At 46.1% G+C, this 24825-nt stretch overlaps 1 protein-coding gene across 1 annotated transcript in view; it reads right to left on the bottom strand.

The window, feature by feature from the left end:
* LOC116151032 (protein kinase cAMP-dependent X-linked catalytic subunit) overlaps positions 1 to 24825 on the bottom strand; it is a 59310-nt gene that overhangs the window by 8105 nt on the left and 26380 nt on the right. Inside the window, exons 3-6 of the mRNA XM_064482630.1 lie at positions 19893 to 20156; positions 11809 to 11928; positions 5806 to 5901; positions 2374 to 2431 (exon numbers count right to left, since the gene is read on the bottom strand). Of these exons, the coding sequence (XP_064338700.1) occupies positions 2374 to 2431; positions 5806 to 5901; positions 11809 to 11928; positions 19893 to 20156 (538 nt within the window). The remainder of the gene's footprint in view (positions 1 to 2373; positions 2432 to 5805; positions 5902 to 11808; positions 11929 to 19892; positions 20157 to 24825) is intronic.

The raw sequence follows: 24825 nt of genomic DNA, 5'->3' as shown, positions 1-24825 counted from the left end.
GATAGATAGATAGATAATGGATAGACAGATGATGGAAGATGATAAAAGAGGTATAGGTGATAGATGATGAAAGGTAACAGAGATGACTGATAAATGAAAAACAGATGACAGATGCATAAGCTGGTAGATAGCGGACAGACAGGTAGATAACACATGGATAGATACACAGACATGATTGATAAGTGATAGAGGAAAAGATGCTAGATAGATGGTAAAAGATGACAGACACGTATAATGATAAATGAAATCAAGCTAGCTAGCTAGACAGATAACAGACACGATGGATGGATAAACAGGTATGATAGAAAGATAGGTAGATAGACAGATAAGACACAGAATGGACAGATGGATGGATGGTTGGGTGGATGGAAGGATGGATGGATGGATAGATAGGTAGGTAGGTAGGTAGATATAGATGGATGGATAGATAGATAGATACATAGATAGATAGATAGATAGATTAGATGGATGGATTGACAGACAGATAGACAGACAATAAATATATAAATAGGTAGGTGGGTAGGTAGACAGATAGTTTTAACAAATAGAAAGTGAAGTGAAAGAGAAAGTAGCTGCTAGAAACTCCCCAGGTGTGGAGGACAGGGCACTGTCCACAGAGGATGAAGGCGTTAAACACAATGGTATGTTTGGAAGGAAAAAGAGAAACAGTCCGAATGAGTAGCACCAGGAGGAGAGGAGCAGTCCGGTACTGGATGAACAACTTTCTTGTTTTGCAGATTTGTTTCTTTCACCAGTGATGTCCAAGTTAGCTTTTAGCCCCCTCCTTGAGGACCTGAACACACGGGCCAAGGTCCATGAATGACTTGGACAAATGTGACCTGTTACGGATTGAATTGTGCATCACTGCCCCATTGCCCCAGAGGCTCCGTGGAAGTCCCCGAGCCCCAGGACCTGTGAATGTGAGTCTGTTTGGAAAGAGGGTTTCTATAGATGCAAACAAGTTAAGATGACATCATTAGGGTAGACTCTAAATCCAGTGACAAGTGTCCTTAGAAGAGACAGAAGAGGAGGGACACAGACATAGAGGCAAAGCCACGTGGAGACGGAGGCAGAGACGGGAGGGAGGCGGCCACCAGCCCAGGGACGCCCGGAGCCCCCAGAAGCTGGAAGAGGCAGGAGGGACCCTCCCCGGAGCCTCTGGAGGGAGCGCGGCCCTGGGACACCTTGACCTCAGACATCTGGCCTCCAGGACTGGGGGAGGATGAATTCTTGTTGTTTGAAGCCTACAGTTTGTGGTTATTGGTTACAGCTGCCCCAAGAAATGAATACACCCCCAAAACTAGAGGGCCTGAGAGATCTCTGGGGTTCAAGTCTCATGCACAATTCTACTTTGTCTCTCAAGATTGCAGCTGACAGGGCCAAGACACTAATCCATGTCCAAGTTCCTCCACAGACACCCAGGCCTAGAAACAGCTAAGAAGAGGTCCCTGGATTGTCTCAAATTCAGCGGTGTCAAAACAGAACTGAAACAGGCAAAGGGAACATCACACCGCTTACACAAGTCAGTCCCTTACATATATTTCCCTCCAGATGAAAAGTCTGAGAAAAATCACACATGGCATACGATTTCTAAAATAATGACTAGCTCACACACAAACCTCCACACCCATGTTTACAGCAGCACTATTCACCACCACCAAAAAGTGGAAGCAACCCAAGCGTCCATGGATGGATGGATGGATGGATGGATAAACAGAATGGGGTCCATCCACACAGGGGAATATTACTCAGCCATGAAAAAGAGTGGAGCTCTGACACAGGCTATGATGTGGACGGACGGTGAACACAGGATATTCCATGATAGAAGCCAGACACAAGAAGCCAAGTTTTCTATGATTGCATCTTTATGAAAGCCCAGAGAAGGATAATCTATACGAACAAAAAGTAGACTAGAGGTTGCCCAGGGCAAGGAAGGACAGAAGGACAGGCAGGTGATAGCTCCAGGGCACATGGTTTCATTTGGACGGGATGAAAACAGTCTTTAAAACTGACTGCGGTGATGGCTGCACAATTCTGCAAATATAGTACAAGAGACTAGACTGTCCACGTTAAATGCATAAGCTGAATTTTCTGTGAATTCTAGTTCAATGATGCTATTTAAAGATAGAAAAGTAAATAAATAAGATAATGATGAGTAACTTCGAGATCACCATGGAGTCACGGGCTCCTGTGGAGGGATGAGGAGATAGGGTGTAGACCGAGTCTGATTTTTATAATGCCCCAAAATCCCAGACCGGAAACGTGGCCAACAATTGCATGTAAATGCTCTGCCTTTGTTGATGTGTATGAAGTGGAGGCGAGGCACGCACTGGGAGCACCCTGCTCAAGACACGCGGACGCAAACACACTTACCTTCATGTTTCCCAGTCGCCTTGTTCTGTCGACAACAAGCAATTTCCTGATGAGGTCTCTGCATGGGGGAAGGAGACAGAAACACAGACATCTCGATATGGACGCCGGCCAACGCAGCAGGCTGACGGCCATAAAAGCCTGAGCGATTTATGCAACGCCGGGAGTTGCCAGCCCACGGGGACCTAGATAAGGGGGGAGACGTTGATTAAATCATGGAAGAGAAGAGACGCCTCTGAACGTGAGCGGAAAATGAACCTGGCCCGGGGACTCTGAGGCTTCATTTCAAATATACCTGTCAAGGTCGTCCCTGCCATGTGCCTTTACCAAAATAAATGGCCACACTTTGCCCCGGGAGTCTGCTCATCGTGGCATTCTTCTTTTGCCACACTTGGCTTTCCCAGAAGTGTACGAATTACTGGAGCTTTTTCGCATCTGCTGGGTCACTTAGATCTTCCTTCTAAGTGGCAGACGGTGTTGGAATTCAGCAGGCGGTCAGTCAGGGTGGGAACTGATGGGTTTCAGCACCTTCAGAAGACAGGCTAGCTCAGAGGGCAACAGTTAAGGAGGTAAAAAGTATCGCGTGTGTGTAAGTGTGTAATACACTGAGTATATTATGTTTAATAATATTCGAGGACTTCAAGCCTATAAGGATTTTTTTTCCAGGACAATCAAAACCCCTGAGTCAGTGTTCAACATCTAAACTTTCCTGACCCCCCATACTCTGGGGTCAGAAGCACAGACCCAGACTCGGGCAACGTCCTGGGGTCCGTGTGCAGCCGGGGAGGCTCAGGTGCTTGGTCAAGTGAGAAATGTGAGGTTCTGGTGACCCGGGGTCCCTCAGGTCTGGACTGGTTGAGTCTCCCAGGTTCCTACTGATCCCAAACTTTGTCAAGGAGAAGCTGGAACAGAGTTTCCCAACACGACACGTCCTTAAGAAGAACCGGGCTCCCTGAAGGCTTCTCCGCAGCTCCACCTCAAAGGGAAAAGCTGGGGACACTGGCTTACGGAAGGCTGGGGCTTTGTACCCATCACGTACAGAGCACATACTCATGAGCAGGGAAGAGGAACACAAGAGGGCTGAAACATTTAGATACCTTTCCTGTACTTATGGACTGTCTCCTGCAGTATTCTGACATACCCAAACAAAACAAAACAAACAAGTGAAAAAAAAACCCAACCACAATGTCACCAAATAGCACACTCCCAAAACATCTCCAAACACCTGTGTTTTTTCTTCTTCCTGTTTTGCTTTTTTTTTTTTTTTTAACACCTCTGCCACCCTAGCAGTATATTATAATTAAAGCTGCCTGTACTGGGATTCCAAGAAGACAAAGACGTATTTAAGATACAAAATCAGAGCCTTGTAAAACCCTCACTCAACCCTGAAAGGAAAGGGTGCAGAGGAAAAGGGGTCACCAGAAAAGTCAAAGCCAGGTAGGTACTCGGGAAGCATCTGAGAGGTGAGTGGGTGTGGGGGCGCAGATCGCTCCTGGGACGGGCTGTGTGTCTGCTGGCAGCCCCTCGATTCACCGCGGCTGAAATTCTAAATCTTACTTCGGATCCCGGTGCCAGCTGGCGTCTCCTGGACCACCTTCAGGCATGAAGAAACGCTTGTGAAGATGAGTTCTACCAAGCTGGCAGCCAGCCCCAAAGCTTTTCAATCTTCTTCAATTAGATGCAATCTTATCAAGAATCTTCACGTCCATCCCGAGACACAGACGGACGTGGTTAGATGCTGAGGCTGCGTGAACCAACACACCACCTGAAAAATTCACTCAGAATTCTACACTCACAGCCACCGAGGGACAGTAAATTGGGCAAGAAATGACTCATTAGGGTCCAAAGGATTCCAGAAGAGCTTCTGCTGCTTCGCTCTAAAAAGTAAAGATAAACCAAGAGAAAAAGGAGGAGGCGGCGGCAGGAGACCAGAACTGTGGTTAGGGTTATTCTGTTTCTCTAACATCTTCTTGTCCCCAAAATGTTGGAAACCTACTCAGTGGATGAACAGAACCCAATAAACGACCTCAGATTTATGGACCCTCCCCTGTCTTGGGGAGACATCTCCTGGGAGAATTTAAGACACTCCTTGGAAGAGGAAGGGCGTTCCATCAGGGCATCTTCTGAACTGCCCAACACCAGGAGATGCCTACAGAAAAAGGTGGCTGACTGTGAGGACGCTGAGAGAGTTCCTGCGGATGAAAAGCAAGTGTCTCCCTGGCTTCAGCTGAGTCGCGCCCATGGCAGCCGTGCACAAGTGCTTCCAGGAAGAGTCCCAGGCAGCGTACCGGGGCAGGGCTGGACGTGGGCGTCGGCAGACGTTAACCCCATCCAATCACCGGCGACTTGCTGGTACACGCGCAACCCCATCTTAAACATGTTTTGCCATCCGTTTGAAATAGAATCACTAGAAGCTGATGGGATGTGAGACGTGGGAGAGAAATCCTAGGATGCTCCTTCGTGTCTTCCTAGAGCCACAGGCTTTGGGGTGCATAGTTCCCTTGTCACCTCGCTATCTGACCATTCATGGTATAGAGTGTCCCTTCTGGATGGTTATGTTTAGCTGGAGCCTCGTTTTCTTCCTAAAATCTGTCAGAACCTGCCTGGTGCGTCAAACACAACCTCCGGCCCACACAAGCCAAGAGAAACACAGGATGCAGACCAAGGACCTCTCCGGACAGTGAGCGCACCGACCACTGAGAAACAAGACGTGGATGCAGCCAGTGGTCCTAGAAGGCCAACACTGTCATGAAATAACACGACTTCTCTGCACTCAGTTTCCATGGCTTACTTTTAAAACATGTAGCAAAGAAAAAGAGACAAAAGCTTAGTTCTCAGCTAACCATAATTAACTCCATTTTGTCATCAGCAGGAGTGTGGGGCACCTATCGATGTATCTGGGAGAGACAGTGAAACAGCATACGGTCCAGATGGCCAGGAGCTGACTCATGGAGTAAGGTATTTGGAAAACCGAGAGCACCCTTATCTTTTAAAAAAAAAATTAGTTCTTTTCCCCCACCCAGAGCCACAAAAATGCATACCCAAACTGAGTAACAGTGAAGCAATGCAGAAAGTCTTGAAGCAACAAACTCATGACTCAATGTTTTCACCGGAAAAGATTTTAGGGATGAGATTAATTGAAGCGGGAGAGAAAAGATAAACTCTGCTAAATCCATCACCACTTGTGCCAAGCACAAAACCTGCGGGTGGTGCAGGGCGGAGGGAGGCCCTACTTGCCAAATAACAAAACGGTTCTCTCATTAAATACAGTAACAAATGCCTTTAGATGAATTCCCAAAATCATTTCAGCACAGCACAGGGGATAAGGCAGGGCTGGGACCCGGCTAGGCAGATGCCTTGGCTGTGATTTTTTTTTTTTTTTTAATATGCTTTAAAATTAAACACATCCAATGATGAGGGAACTGCTTTACTTACTTGACACTGAAATCCAAATGTCTGGGGAAATCTATCTTGCCCGCAAGAATTTTTTGATAAATGCCAAAGGCGTTGTCATCAAAAAACGGAGGGAACCTGTTAAGAAACAGAAACATGGATTTTTAGTGGGCGAGCAAGGGTGGATCACCCCTGTCGCATTAAGGATGACGCTCTCTGCCCACCACGGGCAGAAGGTAAATTATTTCATGTGAGCTCTTTCCTGACACGGAGGAGTGGTGGATAGTTCGGGACTAGAGGCGAGGGGTCACTTCCAAGAGGCCGAGCATGATGGACCACAGGCCAGCAGAGAAAAGGCAAGAACCCCAAGACCATCTGATGAACAATGTGGTCACCTGGGTGGCATTAAAAATGCCCCCCCCACTAGAGCATGAGTGGACATCCGTCTTCTTCCTGCAGACACAGCACCCTGCACACAGTAGGTGCTCAACGAATGTTTGAGGCCAAATCGAAGAGGATGGCTGACCTTGTGTTGTGTCTTCTTCTGGCTCAGGTTGTCTGCAACCCTACAGAAGCCAACACCTGATTCCACAGTAGATGAATTCTCCTACGTCCTACTTTGGGAGGTGAGTGACAGTCAGGCTGGTTTCCAGCTGGTATCTTTAGGCACAAAGATCTACACCCTGTGGATTAGCAAACTATGGCCCCGAGCCTGTTCTTGTCAATAAAATTTTACTGGCACACAGCCACGCCGTACACTTATGTACTGTCTGTGGCATATTCCCACACATAAAGACTGTAGTCCAGGTAACACAAACTAAGACTAGTATCCCTTCTAGTATCTGGAAACAGGAAAAAATGTGAAACAGACTAAAGAAGAAATAGACTTTGCAGATGAAATTAGCGAAGGACCTGAGAGGAGGTCCTCCTGGAGGAGGTGGCCCTGCATCCAAGGACAGTGTCCTCAGAAGAGACAGAAGAGGAGAGACACAGACACAGAGGAGACGCCACGTGGAGACAAAGGCAGAGACGGGAGGGAGGCGGCCACCAGCCCAGGGATGGACGCCTGGAGCCCCCAGAAGCTGGAAGAGGCAGGGAGGACCCTCCCCTGGAGCCTTCGGAGGGAGCGCGGCCCTGCGACACCTTGACCTCAGACGTCTGGTCTCCAGGAGGGGGGGAGGATGGATGCCTGTGGTTTTAAGTCCCTGGTTTGTGGTCATTTGTTCCAGCTGCCCCAGGAAACCGACACACAAATGTATTACAGAGAAAAGAAAGTAGAAAAACAAACAAATAAATGAATAAAAAAAGTATGAAGTACAAAAACAGACATGAATGAATAAGAAGCAGAGGTAGATCCATCAGAAAAATGAAAGATTCCAAATAAATGCAGAAATGTGGCTGTGCACCACGTGACATCATCCCACTCGGGTGTGAGCACAGGTGCCGCGCTGGCAAGGGCAGGGCCGCATCCCTCTGCGTCCCTGGCTGTGATGAGCTCCGAAGCCCGGCCGCCCCGGTGGGAAGTGGTGCTTGTCGCCAGCGTGAGTGACCGGCGTACAGCGCCCAGGCGCCGGCCACCCCCGCCCGGCAGCTGCCTGCTCCCGCGGGGCGCGGGGCGCCCTGCTGCCGTCGGGGGTGGCGGCCGTGCGGGCGCGCCCACTGCATGAGCTCGTCGGGGGGCAAACGTACCCTGCCGTTGGCGTGGCAGCCCCAATTCTCAAAGTGGGGTTCCAAGGAACCCTGAGGGGGTTCCCCCAAGGAGGTTTTTTTTTTTTTTACGACTTCTGCGGTGGTGTCCTTCTTCTGACTGTAAATCTGAACGTGGCTGCATTTTCTCCCTATCCCTCAACACAACACATCGTGCCGGACAGAGTGAGACAGAAGAAAGCAGCCCCCTTGGATTAAGCTGGACACGAAAGGGAGGAACAAAAATGTGAAACCAGGCCACTCATCTCTCCAAAGATTTTTTACTCCAGGAAGTACCGTTACCGTATCGTTGAAAACCTGATTCGTGGTAACCATTGGTGAGTGTATTATTTTATGCAAATTGAGTTTTTTTAAATTTCCGTTTTAATTTCAAATGTGGTAAACACTGGCAGATGTAACCCACATCAGTGGAGGCTCTCTGGGGTCAGTAGTAACACTTACGAGTGTTTATAAGTTTTAGGAATGTAATAACTTTTAAGATACGTGGTTGCTGAAAACTTCTGGGGTCCTGTGGCCGAGATGTCTGAGAACCACCGCACTGCAGCTAACATGCCATGTGGATGTGGGTCCAAATGCACACAAATCCCACCTTCCCTAAAAACACGTCTGTGCTGGTCAACTCTCCACAAGGGTGGATTTGAAAGGAGCAGATGATGGGGGGGAAAAAAAAAAGAGCTGAGCTGGGTTTTCCTGGGAAAACCCACTAGTGACTTTTCTGCAATGTGCTACACATTTTCAATCGCACCTTACATTTCTTACTGGATGAAAATAAAACCCCAGCTATGACATGCTCTCCCACCGTAATCACACGGCAGCTTTTACCTAACACATGGTTTCTTCTGTACTTCAGGAAAGATTTAAACAACCACTGAAAGCAATAAATGAACAGACAAGGCAGTCTGCGCTGGATCCTGCTGCAGGTGTGAAAACAGAGAAACAGAAATCCAAGTAAACTGGAGACAAGGACTTTGAAAAAACAAAGTCATCTCCACCTTCCATACAGTAACGTCCTCCCACCGGCCGCCATGAGTCTCCTGGTTCAAGAAGCAGAATTTGCATCTGGTGACCTCCTGAGCAGTCAGCACACATAACCAGCTGGTTTCAGATCCCCATGAGTGCTATAAAGGGAAGAGAAGGAGGTGCTGGGACAGATTGGGGAGGGGGGGCAGGGCTCTGAGGTCAGGTTGCAGGTGAGCCTTCCTGAGAGCAGAAGAGAAGGGACCAGCAGGGGCAATGCCCTGCAGGAGGCTGGCAGGGAGAGGGACCGGAGGGCCTCATGGTGTGTTGGAGGGGCAGCAGGAAGGCTAGCAATGCCAGGAGAGGGGCCAGGTCACCGTCTGAGATGGGCGGATCGTGGACAGACCACCTCAGAGCCTCGTACAGTAGGGAGCTCTGCGTCTTTGCACTCGAGGGCTGCAAGGGAGGACGGCGTGGTCTGGCTGGTGTCAGTGGGGGATCCCTTAAGTGGCTGCCTGGGACAGATGCTGTGGGCAGGAGAGCGTGTGGCCGGAGGAGACAGGAGGACATTGGGGATGGGTCCAGGCAAGGGCTGAGGCTGGCTGGACTCGGGGAGAGCCGAGCAACATGGAGGAAGGGCCAGCTGGGGCTGCAGTGTGTATACAGGGACCGATGGCTCTGAAAATAGCCACTCAGAAAACCCTGACTCTAACTGGAGTTGTGCAAAATAAAAGCATGCTGACTGTGAACACAGTTCCCTTTACGAAATGCAATGTTCAACTTACAGTGTTTGGGGTCAGGAGAGGGTTTTAATCATTAATCTCCAATTATTCTAATAACAGCACCTAATACTATATTAGATTCTAGTTACATTATTTCTATTCAATTCCTAACATTCTAGTAGACTGTTAACAGTAGGATACTAGAAATACTAGAAATACTCTGTTAACATTCTGTTTACTATTAGAATAAAAATATATTCTCTAATGTAGTAATATATTCTAATAAGATTCTAATAGTATGCGTATATAATAACAGTAATAATTATAATGTACCCTAATATTATATTGTATTTCTATTCTATTCTATTTATTTTAATTATCATTACACTAATATTAATTATTGTTCTAACATTTCTACTCTAATAATTCTCTATTACATTGTAATATATTGTAACCTAGTAATGTTCTAATAATTACGTTTATCTAAGATCCCTAATAATAATTCTAGTATATCCTAATATTACATTGTAATTCTATGCTATTCTATTTTAACCATTATTATTATTTGCTCTGATAATAATTATTCTAGTAATTCCAGTCTAACAATTTTCTGTGACATTCTGTCAACATCATGATGTCACAGTATCTTTGTCTTTACTAACGACAGGCTGTATTATTACATCCTCTAGTACGACAGTCTATGCTAACAGCAAAGACAAAAAAGAGGACACAGGAACCCCATTCTACCAAACTCACCGGGCGCCAGGATTCAATTCTGCTCGGGCAACGCTGCCCTCTCGTGGTTAATAATGGTAGGGAAGGAAAAAATGCTACTGGCGTCTGTGTGATCAGATACGGCTGCAGGAATATTTACAATTTTTTGTCTCTTCTTGGTGGACTGATGCTTCATGGAACTCATGTCAACCAACCGCTCAGCTTGGGATGCCTTGCGTTAGGGTGGACGTGAAGGAATCTGATTCTATGTGATTTGCTGGAGGCATTTGAGTGAAGAGCACTGGAAAATTCAAAAGGATAGACAGACAAACAGAAAGACGACAGGATGGATGGATGGATGGATGGATGGGTAGATAGATAGATCAACAGATAGATTGATGGATGGGTATATGGGTGGATGGATAGATAGGTAGATAGATAGACAGATAAATGGATGGATAAATGGATGGGTAAATGGATGGATGAATGGATAGATAGATAGATAGACAGACAGACAGATGGATAGATAGATGGATAAATGGATAAATGGATGGATGGATGGATAGATAGATAGGTATTTAGATGATAGATAGATAGATAGATAGATAGATAGATAGACAGACAGACATATAGATTAGATGGACAGATACATGAATGGATGGATGGATGGCTAGATGGATGGATGGATGGATGGATGGATGGATGAATGGATGGATGGATGGATAGATGGAGGGATGGATGGATGGATAAATGGATGCAGGGAGGGATGGATGGATCAAAGTATAGATGGATGGATGGATGGATGGACAGATAGATTTGATAGACTGATTGACAGACAGAGAGACATTGATAGATGATACATTGATAGGTTGATACTGACAGATTGAGAGATGATAGATCGATAGATATGGCTGATACATAGACAGATATATAGTGGACAGGTAGGAAGGTAGATGTAGATGATAGATAAACACATTGATAAACAGATGGTAAATAGATGGACGACAAACACAAGGCTTCCTAGACTCCAGCCTGGCTGGCCATGTGCTCAACACAATTCCTCTTTCTCCTCCTTTCCACCTGAAAGCTGGGGGCCTGTCCTGCAGGGAACCAGACAGGTGTGGAACAGGGTCCAGGCTTTGCCACAACCAGAGTGGACTCATAGTGCCTGCAAGACTGGCCAGCAGAAAGCACACACACCGAAGAAAGCAGGACACCGGGAAGGGGAGAGAGGGTGGGTGGAGGTGGGGAGGCAGCACATCCAGGGGCCCCTGGCAAGAGTCCTGGGCACCCCCTGCCCTGCCTGTCAGCCGCACCATCAGACAGAAGAGCCCCGAGTTCACTGGATGAGGGGAACCCCTAGGTCCATGGTTTCCAAGAGGGGGAGGCTGCTTTCTGTTTCCAGCTGGAGGACCCCCAGAGACCCGCCTTACTCAGAAGCCAGACTTGAACGCTTCACGCTGACCGCCCGAGAGGCGGTCAACCTCTCAGGATCTGGACCAGGGGAAACCCGATTCCAAATCTCCCTCAAGGCATGTTTGGGATTTCAGGAAAGAACACTCTTTTTTTTTTTCCGGCCAACCATTTGTAAAGTCCTAAATCGCATTTATTTATCTTTATCCAACAGGTACATCACCCAGCTCTACAAACAACTCCGAGTCCGTGCAGAAGACGAACAGTGTATCCTCAGGAGAGTGGGACGCTGAGAGACAGAACAGACATCTCACCAGATGTGCACTGCTGGTCCTTCTAGCCTGTGCTTTTACTCTTTGGAAAGCAAACCAAATCATCGGCTCACACGCTGATCGCTGCAGTGGGAAACTGCGGTGAGCCTGCACCCCGAGAGTCTGCCTCGCCACCCACCCCACCCCAATGCCGCATCCTAGGGGCTGACAATCCCAGGACAGGCGAGCAGGGGAGGGACGTGCCGGAGACTTGTACTCACCCGGAGAGCATCTCAAATATCAGGATGCCGAGCGCCCACCAGTCCACCGCTCTCCCGTGGCCCTTGCTCTGGATGACTTCCGGGGCCAGGTACTCGGGCGTCCCGCAAAGGGTCCACGTCCTGACGACAGAGAAGGGGGTCCACAGATGTCAGCCGCGCTTGGCGAAGGCATGCCTCGTAGAAGCACTGGATGTTACAGCAACTGAGGGGAGCGACGTGACGCCTTAGACCGCCCCCCCCACCCCGTGGAGAATAGCCATGTGGTCTCAGCTGACACGTTCCCTTTGTAGACACTCATGAGCCAAAACAGAATCCAAGTGATGGTCCTGGGGTCACGGCTGTGTCTTGTTCTGCGTGCTTGTGTTTCTGACTCAGAAGCAAAAAGCCTACGATCCTTGTTTTCCCATAAAGTGACGCATTCGAGGACTGAGTCGTGAGCCCCGTCTCGGAATGACCCGCAGGAGCCCACACGTCTGCTCCACGAAGCAACGGCTACTTCCGTCCTCCCAGGCGAAACTCAGCTACGTCGGAGCATGCTTCCCACCTGCTATGCGAAAGGCTGGAAGTGTTCTCCGTGCTTTCCAGGGTTCGCTGTCATTTTAGTATCGGGGGGTGGCTTTTGGAAATCCTTAGGTTAAGGGGCTCTGGGATGTCTGGGGTTTATACCAGTGGAGAGTTTGCAAAGGATTTCTCCCCTAGATGAGCTGAAACTTGCCAAAAATGTAGTCTTCAGCCCCACCTAGAGGACAGCTGGCCGAAAGCAACACATTCTTAGCAGCCCAGCCGGACTCAGCAGAGAAGGTGGAGATTTCTGATTCGTTGAGTGGGTGTTTTTTATTGGGTCCCCCCCTTCCCTGGGCTGCCTAAGGTCTGTGTTTTTTGCACAACAGATGGACGAAGCATTCATGCTTTTCCTTGCAACAGAATTCTCTTTAGACAGACTCACAGCCATAGAAAACGAACTTATGGTTACTAGTAGGGAAAGGGGTGGGGAGGGATAAATTGGGAGTTTGAGATTCGCGGGTACGAACGACTATATATAAAATAGATAAACAACAAGGTCCTACTGTAGAGCACAGGGAACTATATTCAATATCTTATAATAACCTGTAATGAAAAAAATGAGAAAGAATGCATACATATGTTTAACTGAATCACTCTGCTATAGACTGGAAACGAACACAACATTCTAAATCGACTGTACCTCAAACAGAAAAAAAGATGGAATTATATTCAATACCTTGCAATAGCCTTTAATGAAAAAGAATATGAAAATGAATATATGTATGTATGTGCATGACTGGGACATGGTGCTGTGCACCAGAAATGGACACATTGTAGCTGACGATACTTCAATTAAAAAAAAAAAATTTTAACCCTAAAAAAAAATAAATGAAATGTGAGAAATTCCAAAAAAAAAAAAAAAAGAAAAAAAATTCTGTGTCTAATGCACAGGGAAATAAGTCACTAACATAAGGTGCAAGTTGTATATGACAGAGCAGTGGTTGGGTCACCATCAAAAACAGCAAATAAAGAATCGGGACAATGTTGACACAGGAGCCGTGAGCAATCCCTGATCCTCTAGCAAAAGCTCTGAATGGTGCCTGTCTTTTCTTAAAAGTGTGACTTAAGACTGTTGGGATGTTTAGCAGCAAAGACGGCTTGGAAATCATTTGGGTCCATCTTGTCTTCTAACACAGGGCAAAAATCCAAGGCCGTCACAGTAGATCTGCCTGTTCCGTTCAGTCAACCCTGGTGGTTTTGGCTCATGGAATTCTTTAACTCAGCTGAATGATCCAAGTAATTGGTTATGTTGTTCTCTGCAGCCTGGGTAGCACGTGTAAGGCCTCCCGAATCCGGCTGGAAGCCTAGAGATCTCAGCTGGCTATCGAGGCCAGGTGGAGGTGGCCGCAGGTAACCGTATCCGCGCTGGGCACACCATCTCCACGTACATTTGGAAAGGTGAGTCTCTTCCAGGCTCCATCCTAGGGTAAGAGGCCCAGATCGAAGGCTGTGTGACTTTTCAGTTTCTAAGTAAACTCAGGCGGCCTGACACCTTGCTCACGTGAAACCTTCCTGCACAAAGCCCCCAGGCTTCCTGGATGCACTGAGACGTACATCGCTAGAAAGAGCTTCAGACTGCAGGACAGACAGCCCGGGATGGGACTGCGAGACTGCTGGCCCTGGCTGTGAATTATCCACGCCCCTGGTCTTCTCTATTTTTTTGCTCACTTGGCTCTTGGAGAGAAAGGAAAGTGACACCCGCTGTGCTCAAGTTTCCTCACTATTATCAGCTCCACTAGAGCCAGGGGGACAGGGCTGTGTTACCCAAAGAGAGACAGGATTCTCTGTAAAGGACAGATGTCAAATTGCTCGTGTGTTCCTGACCCCCCCCCCCACTTCCTTCCATGGCATCTGTACTGGGTTGAATTGTGTTTCCCCCGAAGTCCTAAACCCTGTGAGTGTGATTTTATGTGGAAATAGGGTCTTGCAGAGGTAATCAAGTTAATATGACGTTGTGCTAGACTAAGATGGAACTAACCCAATGACTTGTATGAAAAGGAAGAGATAAAGATCTCTCTACCATGTGAGGAGGCCGTAGGACGCCATCTACAAGCCAGCAAGAAGCCCTCACCAGCCAGCATCCTGATGGTGGACTCCCAGCCTCCAGCGCTGAGAAATAAATTCCTTCTATGGTGACCAATCCTATGGGATCAGGACCTCACTCTCATGACCTCTCACCTTCTAACAACACTATCCCCAAATACAGCTACAATGGGGGTTAGAGCTTTAACACATGAATTTTGGAGGGACACGGTTCAGTCCACAGCAATGATGGAGATGGTGATGATGATGGTGACGATGGTGATTGTGATAACACTGATGATGATGGTGATGAAGACAGTGATGGAGACGGAGATGGTGAAGATGTTGGTGATGGTGGTGATGGTGAGGGTAATGATGACAATTGTGATGGTGACAATAGTGACAATGATGGAGATGGTGATGATGTCGACGGTGGTGGTGATGGTGGTGGTGGTGGTGATGATGGTGATGATGGTGGTGGTGGTGGTGATGATGGTGGTGATGGTGGTGATGATGGTGGTGGTGATGGTGGTGATGATGGTGGTGATGGTGATGGCGACGGTGACGATGTGATGGTGGGAGCTTGGGCATGATAAAGTCAGAAGCACATACTGTCTACTCAATGCTTGCTATGTGACAGGAACTGATCTTAGGAAATACTTCCCAATGAGCAGGTCCAGCCCTCCTCACCCATCATCCTATACGGCAGGAACAATTCTCATTTCACAGGTGAACACAGTAAGGCACACAGGGGCAAGGACAACATACAACAATGTGGCAGAACCAGGGGTCCAACGTATGGCAAGTGGTCCCCATGGCCACCACCCTTCACTCCTAACTGCTGGTCTGAGGTGCTTCCACTGACAGAGGCCCTTGGTAATGCAAACACATTTAACCTGGAAGTCAGAAGGTACTAACACCTGGCAATTGTCCGAAAGGGGGCAAATCGTCTCACCTCTCAGAGCCTCAGATTTCTCATCTGTGAAATGAAGAGGTGTGGCTAGATGAGTTCTAAAATTGTGTGTGTGTTGATGGCAAACAGACTGCAACTACTTCAAGGATCCTTAGCGATTATCTTACTAAGTGCAGTCAGTCAGACAGAGAGACACAAATATGATGTGATATTAACTACTTGTGGACTCTAAAAAAAATGATACAAACGAAATTATTTACAAAACAGAAACAGACTCACTCACAGGCATAAAAAACAAACCTATGGCTACCAAAGGGGAAAGGCGGGGAAGGATAAATTAGGAGTCTGGGATTAGCAGATACACACTACTGTATATAAAACAGATAAACAACAAGGCCCTACTGTACAGCACAGGGAACTATATTCAAGATCCTGTAACAGCCTATAATGAAAAAGAATATGAAAAAACCATACATACAATGGAAACACTTTGTTGTACATCAAAAACTAAGACAACGTTGTAAATCAACTAGATTTCAATTTAAGAAGAAAAAGGCTGCTTGGATTGAAAATAACATGAGACTAAGTTTGTTTTTTTTTTTTAAATGCGCTAGTACCATTGGTGGTCACTGAGGCCACAGGTAACGATTTTCGAAACGCTAAATAAAGTGAAATAAAGTGAAAAAAAAAAAAAAAAGGATGTAATATCCACAGTTCTCTCCACTTTTGTGTCTGTTTGAGAATGTGAAGTCGTGATTTTACAAGATCGAGTTCCATGTCGTTGCTAGCAAGATCCCAGAAACCAAAACCTAAAGGAGCACTGAAGTGTCTCCATCCACGTCATCTTAAATGCACAGGACACGGTCACTGATGGGAACCTCACGGGCCAAACATGTCACCCAGGGAAGTTGTGAAACATTTTATTTCTGCTTTGTTTGACGGAGGATTCCAAATAAAACAACTTTTTAAAAAATATATATATATTTTTATTGACGTATAATCAGTTTACAATGTTGTCCCACTTTTGGGTGTGCAGTCTAATTCTTCAGTCATATAGGAACATACATCGATTCATTTCCATGTTCTTTTTCACCAAAAGTTATGACAAGATATTGAATATGGCTCCTCGTGCTCTACAGTATAAACTTGCGTGTCTATTTTATGTTTATTAGTTAGTAATCTGCAAACTGGGAGGTTCTAAAATGACTTCAAAAAAACAAAAAGGACAGGGTATACCTATGGGGGGAGCATCGATGTTATAAACCCGACTTTTAAAAAGGAATACAGGAAATCAAGTACGTGACACTTTGGAAAATTGTAAATCACTCAAGAATTTAAAGAATCTTTCATTGCATAAAAAAGAATTCTTATTTTACCATATATATAAATGGTCTTCACTCCTATATGTAAAAGCATCCCATTTTATTCTCAGCAATGTAATAGATGAAATTCTATGGGGGAAAGTCAGACTGAATTCAGCTGCATTACAAAGTGATCCATCCCGTCACGGAATGGGACTCTGGTGTATCTTCCTCATCGACCTACCATGTAGGAGCCACTACCCACACATAGCATCTGAGCACTTCAAACGTACAGAGGAACTGAAATTCTAATCTGATTTTAATTCATCGGAACTTCAATTTAATTTAGCCTATATGGGTGCAGTTACTGAAAACCTTTATTTCTGAAGAGCTTGGTCACGTGAATCTACGCCTCCCCCAACTACAAATGTCGTGGATGCTAAATAAAGCATTTCCCGTATTTCTGATGGATGAAAATCCTGCACCCAAATTGAGACAGCATCGTAAGGCTAAAAAGGCACGTGGAATTTCAAATACACAGCAGCCAAAATTCTAGGAAAGTCCCTCGGGGTTGATACTGATTATATATTGATATGACCATGTTTGGAATATATTGAATTAAATCGACTACATGGATAAAATAATCCTTTTTAAAATAGGGGTACTTAAACATTTCAAATAACGCAGGAGGTCTGCATCAGATTTATACTGCACAGGGCTGCTCTAGCTAAAATTGTCCAGGGGAACAAAATATGCATCTCTGACCTTTGACATGGAACACTGTATGAATTTTGGATGAATGCACGTTGCTCTCAGCGGCTGTGATGATATTAAAAAATGTAAGAGTTGGGTGTATCGCCCACTCTGTCTGAGTGTCTCTATTTAATGCCTGTGTGTACCGGCTGATTGGGTGGACCGCTGGGGATACAGGAGGAAAAAAAAGCTTACATTTTTATGAGGGGTCAACAACAACAACAAAACACAAGCCCCAGCAAAATCGCCCCGAAACAAAACAAACCAAAATCCTAGAAAGCGAAGGTGTGATGTGAAGGAGGAGAAACGGCCAACACAGAACATGAGAAAGTGTATCTAAACCCCTGCGGCCTTGCCCCTTTCTTTGGAATAAAAATTTAGGATTGCATTCAAAAACCAAACTTTTCTTGTAGTAACCGATAATGGGAAAGACTATGAAAAGGAATATATGCATGTACGTGTATGACTGAAACTTGATGCTGTGCACCAGAAATTGATGTAACATTGTGAACTGATCGGGCTTCAATAAAAATTAAAAAAAATTTATTATTAAGAAAATGGCACAAATGAACTTATTTACAAAACAGAAACAGACACACAAACATAGAAAACAAACTTACAGTTATCAGGGGGGCAAGGGGGTGGGAATGGATAAATCGGGAGTTTGAGATTTGCAGATACTAACTACTATATATAAAATGGATAAACAAGTTTTTACTGCAGAGCACAGGGAACCATATTCAATATCTTGTAGTCATCTATCTTGAAAAAGAACCTGAAAATGAATCTATGTATGTATATGTATGACTGAAACACTACACTGTATGCCAGAAATTGACACACTGCAAACTGACCATACTTCAATTAAAAAAAAACTAATTAAAAAAAAAAACCTTTAGGGCCCAACAGAAGCCCCCAGTGCTTCCTCTAAAGGGGTGGTCCTGGCTTAACTGCACAGGATTTAAAACATTAGCAGCTACTTTTTTATTCTATACATGCTAGGCGGCATCGTTGCATCTGGGGAGAGTATGTGCTTTATAGACGGGGCTCTAAAGGAGGCATGAAAATACAACACGTACGGCTTTGCAAAGGCCTCAGCCTCACTTCTGCTGAATTCTGCACTCTTGTCCGCTGTATATTACACAATTTTTCAGATTCCTTACAGAGACTGCTCCTCTGCTAAAGAGAACACTCAGGATCACTGGGGTGAATTAATCCAAAAGGTATCGTTATCCTGAACTATGAAAGATTAGACTTTATTTCACTGTGCTTAATGCGATCAACTGTCTGGTGCTAGCAAGGCTGAAAACATTTGTCCTACTAATTCCATTCTTGGAAATCTACCTTACAGAATCCGTCTCAAACACATATTTACGGTGTTTAACCGCATCCTTTTGCTGTACACCGGAAAGTAACATTGTAAACTGACTACGCGTCAATAAAAAGAATTAAAAATAAAATAAAATAAAATAATGTTTTTTAAAAAAGAAGTCTACCTGAAAAAAAAAAAAAAAACCCCACTTATTTACAAAGAGTGTACGTACTTGTGCCTTTACTGAGAGGATGCCAGTAGAACTAATCACAGATTTGTTCCACAAGAGGACTATTTTGGTGTTTTGTTGTAAGAAATAAAAAGAATTTTTTTAAGTACATAAAGATGACCTCAAAATGTTTAAAAGCATAATCCCTTCTTCTCAAAGGTGGTGGATTACATGAACTCAGCTCTGCCTTCTTCCAAAAGACAATGAAAAATAATGGAAAAAAAAAAAAAACAAAACTGTGCAACATGTGACCCACCAGGCTGCAGAAGGACCAGGAGCTGAGAGCCAGAGAGTGGAAGCTGCCCAGGAGACGAGTCAGGAAAGCCGTCTGAAAAGACCTGAGAGTGAAAAATAGAAGGGAGTCTGGGTAGAGAAGGCTCCTTGACTCCATGTGCAGCAAAGGCTTCATAGAAAAGAAAATCTCACTTGAGACATCACCTCACACCTGTTAGCCAGGCTACCTTCAAAAAGACAAGTGACAAGGAAGGAGGAAAGGGAGCCCCTGTGCACTGTTGGTGGGACCATAATGGGTGCAGCCCCTGTGGGGAACAGTGTGGAGGTGCCTCAAAAAATTAAAAATAGAACTACCATGTGACCCAGCAATCCCACTTCTGGGTATTTACCCAGGAAAAAAAAAAACACTAATTAGAGAAGAAACATTCACCCCAATGTTCATAGCAGCACTATTTACAACAGCCAAGTCATGGTAGGCAATGTAAATGTCCTTTGACAGATGACTGGATAAAGAAGTTGTGGTATATGTATGCAATGGAATACTACTCAGCCATGAAAAGGGTGAATTATTGCCATTGGCAGGAACATGGACGTATCTAAAGATGAGCACATACTAAGAGAAAGACAAATACCATATGATCTCACTTATATTCAGGATCTAAACAAAAATGAATTCACAGAAACAGACAACAGAAAGCTGGTTGCCAGAGGCAGGGGGCGGGGAGTTGGGGGGAAAGGAGAGATACGGTCACTTACTTGTCCACCAGTTTCTTGGCGAAGCCGAAGTCAGTGAGCTTGATGTGACCGTCTCGATCCAGAAGGATGTTCTCCGGCTTCAAGTCCCTGTAGACGATTTCCTTGGAGTGCAGGTACTCGATGGCACAGACGATCTCCGCCGAGTAGAAGAGCCCGGTGGTGCTGGAGAATCGGCCCTGGTTCCGCAGGTAGCTGAAGAGCTCGCCCCCTGGCACGAACTCCATCAGCATGTACAGGAAGCGCTCGTCATGCCATGTCCAGAACCTGTGGGACCACAGTGGGACTGAAGGCTGCGCCCCGGACAGACGGAGGGGGACGGGTGGACACAGATGTCAAGATGTGGCGTAGACAGAAGTTACCTGACATGTGCGGACACGGGGTGAGATGTGTGTCTGGATACTCCTGTGGATGGACCTCTGTGAGCTACGTGTGTGGACAGACATGAAGGTTTGGTAGAAGCAGGTGGGATAGGTACAGACACAAGTGAAGATGTGGTCTAGACAGATGCGATGCTAGGTGCATAGGTACATGTCAAGATAAATCTACAGGTAGATTAAAGTCTGTAGGTAAGATAAGTCTACAGGTTAAGATAGTCATACGGAAGGACAAATGCTAAGATACGTATGGAGACAGATGTGAAGATTTGGTAGAGACAGATGGAATGAGTCCCAGTACGGGTGAAGATGTATCTCTAGAAAGATGTTGAGACAGTCCCATAGATGGACAGATGGCAAGACACGTGTACAGACAGATGTGAAGATTTGGTAGTGGTAGATGTTATGGTATGTGTAGTTACAGGTCAAGATAAACCTCTAGGTAATGTTAAGAGTCCCACAGAGATGGACAGAGGCTAAGATCTGCGTGTAGACAGATGTTAAAATTTGGTAGAGACGTGTCATGGGTACAGGCAGAGGCTATCTTGTGTGTACAGGCACATGTTAACATTAAGGTGCTCACATGGAGAGATGCTGAAATACGTGTATGGACAGACGCAAAGGTTCAGCAGAGACAGATGGAAGCAGTCCTGGTACAGGGGAAGATGGATCCATAGGCAGATGTTAAGATTCAGGTACAGACAGATGCTAAGACACAGGTATATATACTGCTGAGATACTAGTATCCTGTGAATGTGCAAAGGTCTCAGCATGGACAAGAGTAAATAAACTGGTTTGTAGCTGTTATGGGCTGAACTGTGTCTCCTCCCTCCTGCCCCCACCAAATTCATATGTTGGCTCCTAACCTGACGACCTCAGAATGGGGCTGTGTTTGGAGATGGGGTCTTTAAAGGGGAGATGAAGGTAAAATGAAGTCATTAAGGTGGGTCCTGACCCCTTAGAACTGGTGTCCTTATAAGAAGAGGAGATGAGGACCCAGACACACACAGACGGATGACCACGGGAGGACACAGGGAGGAGACGGCCGTCCACACACCAAGGAGAGAGGGCTCAGGAGACACCAGCCCTACTGACACCTGGATCTCAGATTCCAGCCTCCAGTACGGGGAGACAGTAAATATCTTTTGTTTAAGCCATCTACTCTGTGGTGCTTTGTCATGGCAGTCATAGCAGACTAATACACTCATTTTCGGGTTGGGGGCGGTGGGGGGCTGTGCTGTGCACTGTAGGTCTCCACCTCCCTGGTCTCCACCGACTAGCTGCCAGCAGCTCCTCTTACCTACCTACCTCTCTGTCTGTGTATCTATCTATGTATCTATCCATCCATCCATCCATCCATCCGCCCATCTATCTTATCTGTCTATCCATCTATGTGTCCATCTATCCATCCATCCATCCATCTATCCATCAATCCATCCATCCTCCATCCATCCATCCATCCCTCTACCCATGTCACCCACCCATCCATCCATCCATCCACCCACCCATCTATCTTATGTATCTATCCATCTATGTATCCATCTATCCATCCATCCATCATCCATCCATTCTTCCATCCATCCTCCATCCATCCATCCATCCATCATCCATCCATTCTTCCATCATATCTACCTATCCATCCATCTCTCTAATCTATTAATGCTATCATCTGTCTATCCACGTATCTATCTAGCTATGGCAGTGGTCTGTAATTGAGGACTATTTCAGACCCTAGGAGGCAGGCTGTCAATGTCTAGAGACATTTTTATGTCATCACCACTGGGGAATGAGAGCTACTGGCATACAGGGGGGAGCAGAGACCAGGGATGCTGTTAAAGACCCTACACTACACAGAACAGCCCCCACAACAAAGAATTATCTGGCCCCAGATGTCAACAGTGCCCTACTGTAGATCCAAACAGCTCTAAATAAGACGCCAGCAATTTCTAAACACATAAGAGGAGAGCAGCAGACGTGGGGTCATGGTCTTTGGACAGAACACGAGCCTTTCTCCCCGGGACTTCTTGACCGTGTGACATACTCTTCTGCACTGTGAACAGGGAGTTATTCAGCGCTTCTAAAATTATCTCCACAGTGGCTGAGCTGGCCTTCGGAACGGCTGTCTCCCGGAACAGAATGCGTTCTCTGATGTGTGTGTAATGAATGTCCTGGCCTACTTTCAAAAATACAACCAGTAGCCCTTCACATACCCAACGCTGATAACGCCACGGGGCGGGCTTGCCAGATCATCCGAGTGGAATTTCAAACTTGAGCCTCTGTTCTGTGAGATTATCTGGTACCATCAGAATTCCATGCGGTTTTGAGTAAAGACAAGCGAAGCCTTCTCAACGTTTCTGGAGAGTGCAGAAAGCAGATGCTGGGGGAAGTGGCTGCTTTCCAAGAGAGACTGCGCTACGGGCGGTTCGCTACTCGTGGGCCTCTTCCCACTGAATCGTGTGACGCACCACGTGGCCCCGAGCGCCCAACTTCACTTGTTGGCGGGGCTGGTCTGACACAGCGTGATCTCTCTCCCAGGCTGTGCACGGGGCATTTCAAGAGCCCAGTTACACCCTAAATCATTTAAGCCTAGTTTTTTTTTTAATTGAGGTATAGTCAGTTTACAATGTTGTGTCCATTCCTGGTGCACAGCATCATGTTTCAGTCATGCATACACACACATATGTTCCTTTTCATATTATTTTTCATTAAAGGTTACCACGAGACATTGAATATAGTTCCCTGTGCTGTACAGTAGGAACTTCTTGTTTATCTATTCTGTGCACAGTGGTGTGTACATCCAAATCCCAAACTCCTAATTTATCCCTCCATCCCCATCACCTTCCCCCTTGGTAACCATGAGTTTGTTTTCTACGTCTGTGAGTCTCTTTCTGTTTTGTAAATAAGTTCATTTGTGTGTGTGTGTGTGTGTTTTTTTAGATTCCACATACGAGTGATATCATATGATATTTGTCATTCCCTTTCTGGCTTACTTCACTTAGAATGACATTCTCCAGGTCCGTCCATGTTGCTCCAAATGGCATTATTTTACTCTTTTTTATGGCTGAGTAGTATTCCATTGTATAAATATACCACATCTTCTTTATCCAGTCATCTGTTGATGGACATTTAGGTTGTTTTCATGTCTTGGCTACTGTAAACAGTGCTGCTGTGAACACTGGGGTGTGTGTATCTTTTCGAATTAGAGTTTTCTCTGGATATAAGCCCAGGAGTGGGATTGCTGGATCACAGGATAAGTCTTGTTTTCATAAACTGAGCTTTTAAACACTGCGTGGTCGCTCACCTGTTACACAGAAACTATCCAAATGCTACACGTACACTGTCAACAGAGCCTCATGCACTGGAAGACCTACTCTTAGCAAGTCACTACATAGGTGTTCTGGGCTGAACTGCATCCCCTCTCCCAAAATCCGTATGTTGAAGCCCTAACACCCAGAACCTGAGAAGATGACTGCATCTGGAAATTTGATCTTTAAAAATGTGATGAAGGTAAAATGAAGTCACTAGGGTGGGCCCTGATCCCACAGGAATGGTGTCTTTGTAAGAAGACAGAACGTGAACACAGACCCTCAGATGGATGACCTTATAGAATCAACAACAAAGAAAAAGTCCTGCCCCCTGGCCACACCTCCAGGTGGACCTGACGTATAAAAAGACCAGACTCAGCTGTACCCCGTACCCAGTGAGCTGAATGGGAGTCAGGATTATCAAGGTAGCACACACGTTGTCACATTACGGAGCTACCCAGGTGTGGAGAAGCCACACTCCCTAAAAGGGATTTAGAGGGGAGGGCGTAGCTCAGTGGTAGAGCGTGTGCTTAACATGCACAAAGTCCTGGGTTCCATCCCCAGTCCCTCCATTAAAAATAAACAAATAAATAAACCTAATCCACCGCCACCAAAAAAAAAAAAAAAAAAACCTGACTTAGATAACTCAGGGTCAAATTCCACCCGACTGCCTCTGTGAGACAACAGCTTCCATCCTTATCTGAAAAGAAGGAGCATCGAGATACAGAATGTAGGTCCCTCTGGATTGAGGCATCTACCACACCCGGGAAGGAAAACCGCTAACTCTGTCCTTTTTAACTCCCCAAAGCTCCAGGGTTCTATCCTGGGGACGTCTCTGGCTTAGTCACAAAGCCTCCCCCGAGCCCACCTGCTGGGCTGGTCCCCACTCCAGGTGGGTGATGGGGTGCGGACTGGTTTCCCGGGACGGCCGTCAGCGGAGACCCCAACCTGGGAGGCTTAAGCAGCACGAGCGTAACCTCTCACTGTGCTGGGGCTTGAACGTCCAAGACCAAGGTGTCGGTGGGGTCGGTTCCTTCTGGAATCTCTAGGGAAGGGTCCATCCTGGTTTCTTCTGGCTCCCTGTGGTTGCCAGCAATCCCTGGGGGTCCTTGGCTGGTGGCCTCGTCACCCCCAAGTTCAGCCTTCTCTACTGTGTGTCTCTGTGTGTCTTCCTCTCTTGTTACAGGGACACCTGTCATGCAGGATGAACCCACCCTATTCCTATAGGACCCCAACTTCCATCTTCATCACACC

Source organism: Camelus dromedarius, chromosome X, assembly GCF_036321535.1.
Source record: "Camelus dromedarius isolate mCamDro1 chromosome X, mCamDro1.pat, whole genome shotgun sequence".
Classification (NCBI taxonomy): Eukaryota; Metazoa; Chordata; class Mammalia; order Artiodactyla; family Camelidae; genus Camelus; species Camelus dromedarius.
This window is presented reverse-complemented; position numbering and strand designations above follow the sequence as displayed.